At 41.5% G+C, this 2868-nt stretch overlaps 1 protein-coding gene across 1 annotated transcript; it reads right to left on the reverse strand.

Annotated features, from left to right (window-relative positions):
• Nucleotides 1-839: 839 nt before the first annotated feature.
• LOC111751926 (small proline-rich protein 2G-like) lies at nucleotides 840-1576 on the reverse strand. Its single transcript, XM_023553966.2, has one exon. It carries the CDS (start codon nucleotides 1199-1201, stop codon nucleotides 992-994), a length of 210 nt encoding a protein of 69 aa, XP_023409734.1. The 5' UTR covers nucleotides 1202-1576; the 3' UTR covers nucleotides 840-991.
• Nucleotides 1577-2868: the final 1292 nt, after the last annotated feature.

The following is a 2868-nucleotide window of genomic DNA, read 5'->3' on the forward strand; positions in this document are numbered from 1 at the left end:
TCATTTGCTGACACTCTCATCTTCATTGCTGTTTTTTTGCTGCTATATTTCTCTGCCTTGGACCTTGCTATTTCCTCGTATTGGAACAATCTATCCTAGATATACCCATAGCTCACTCTTCTGTTCATTCATGTCTCTGCCCGAAATGTCACTGTGTAAGAACCTTTGTAAACAATCTTCTATCAAGTACACCTCATGTGTATCACTCTCTGCAGCACTCTCATTTCTCCTACTTAAGGAAAAGGACTCTGTTTGGTCACCAGAACCTGTATCTCCAGCATGTAGAATATTGTCTAGCACATAATAGGCAAACAGAAAACATCTGTGAATTAGTTAATTAATCTCTACCTGTATATCGAGCTGAAGACATTCTTTCCACCTTTTACAGAGGAGAAAATGATGCCTGAGGTAGTTGAAGTAAATTCTTAGGGTCACATAAGCTAGAATGTTGTTGAAATGGGATTAAAACCACTAAAATGGTTATTTGATATACCCATTCTAAAGACACATCTCAAAAAAAAAAAGACACATCTCAAGCAAGACTGAATTGAGTGATGGGAAAGTCTGAATCTAAGACTTCAATTCATCTGATGGACATTCATCTGATGTAGCTGAAGGAAGAGTGTAAAAATGCAAAATGAAAACAAAAGCAATGTAGGCTCAACCACGAAACATGTACTTTATTGAAGAAGCAGAAACAGGACAAACTCTTTATAGGATAGAGATCACTGCCTAAATTGGATAACAGATGCCAAAGAGAGATCAGGCAAAGCTTCAGTGCAAGAATGTAGACCTTGAACCTATTCCTCATTTTCCAGTAACGTGGTATCAACTTTAGGATCTAAGCCTTTTCTCCATCAGCTCTTGTCTCAGAAGGAAGGTTAGGGAGACTGTAGTCTGTCACCATGGCTGAGGGAAGAGGATGGAGTCCAGACACTGGGAAGAGCCACTGGATCACATCATTTCATGATTCTGATGATTTCTGGTGTTGTTACTTGATTTTGGGTACACACTTCTGCTGGCAGGGTTGGGGTGGCAACACAGGAGGGCATTTCTGCTGGCATGGTGGAGGAGGGCAACACACAGGTGGGCATGGCGGAGGAGGGCAACACACAGGTGGGCATGGATCAGGGCACTTAGGTGGGCATACCACAGGAGGTGGCAGGCAGGGCTGCTTGCACTGCTGCTGATAGTAAGACATCTTTCCGGAGTCTCTGGGAATCTGCAAAATAAACGCATGACAGTGTTTACTGTAGTGACACTCTTGCTGGCTAAGCAAGTCAGTATCCTTTAAATGAGTTCAGTCAATATTCATCTAGTCCCCAACAAAAGCTGCATAACTGTGTAGGTTTTCCCTCTTCCCTCTTAGCATCGTTTCCTGCTATGGATTGAATTGTGTTTCCCAAAAATATGTGTTGGAAGTCTCACCCCTATAAAAAAAATACCTATGGTGAAAACCCTGGTGGCATAGTGGATAAGACCTGCAGCTACTAACCCAAAGGTGGGCAGTTCAAATGCACAGGAACTCCTTGCAAACTCTGTGGGGCAATTCTTTTCTGTTCTATATGTTGCTGAAAGTCAGAATCCACTCAACCACTACTCATTATACCTATGGTTGTAATCTTATCTAGACATAGAGTTTTCTTTGTCATGTTAATCAAAGCATACCTGAATGGAGTGGCTTCCAAATCTAATCAGGTATGATTTATAAAAAAGATCAAATTAGACACAGAGATGCATACACAGGGGAAGACAGGCGTCACGTGAGAATCGTCTACAAGCAACTAAGGAACACCCAGGCCTACAAAAAGGAAGGAATCAACAGGGCCAAGACCCTGACTTAGACTCTTAACCTCCAGAACTGTGAGAATGTAAATTCCTGTTCTTTAAAGCTACCTATTTGTGGTATTTCTGTTATGGCACACCAGGGAACTAAGAGACTTCCCATCAGCTCTTATTCTTTTTTGGCATTTTTTTCACTCTGCCATTTCTAAAAACAAAAATATATCCTATATTGAGGTAGCACTAGGTAGGGCTGAATTTAAATGTTATCTAGAGAAAGGATACCCGACTTGCTAAACTTCTGAGCAATCCCAAAACAAATTGCTACCAACATGATCTGCCATGAAACCCTGACTGAAAGTCTAACTGATCTTGCCATGGGTTCTTTGGGAAGAACTGCAAATGTCCAAATGAAGTTCTAAGGGCTAGTACCTGGAGAAGCAAATCTTTGGAAACAAACTGAAATGTGGGACAGAACTTCATTTCTTATTCCTTATTCTTCTTCCTATATGACTACCCTTTAATTTCATTTCCCACGTGAACGTCAACAAAGCTCACCAAATAAAAATAATAATAAAATATCATATAATTATACCTGCCCTCCACAAAATTCATCGTCTAGATTTCCACAAACCTTAAGCATTATTTTCTTCAAACAAAAGAAGTTTCTACCACAAGATAAAATCCTTATACTGCCCAATTGCCCAAAAATGCCTTGCAAGTATTGCACTCACCACAGTCTCAAAGCCGGTGCCCAAATGAGTTTCAGTAGGATGGCAGCAGGGTGGTAGAGTGTCCTTTTATAAAGGCTAGCCACCCCTTTAGAAGGGGAAGCAGAACGATGCACTGATTTCTCAACCAAAATGCCATCTGCATGCAATTCCAAAAATGCCTTACCACACTCGTGCTGATTATCACAAAACTTCCTCGTCCACCATCCTCCTCACCTGGGCAACTGCCCAGTGATTCACCTGAGACTTTGTTTTAGAAGATGGAGCCAGTGTCATGTGGCATGTGAGGAATATGGGGGTTCTCCTACTGAAAGCTGGTAGAGTGTTTGTCTTCCCACAAATCCCCAAACCCCAG

This window comes from Loxodonta africana, chromosome 3 (assembly GCF_030014295.1).
Source record: "Loxodonta africana isolate mLoxAfr1 chromosome 3, mLoxAfr1.hap2, whole genome shotgun sequence".
In the NCBI taxonomy this organism is placed as follows: Eukaryota; Metazoa; Chordata; class Mammalia; order Proboscidea; family Elephantidae; genus Loxodonta; species Loxodonta africana.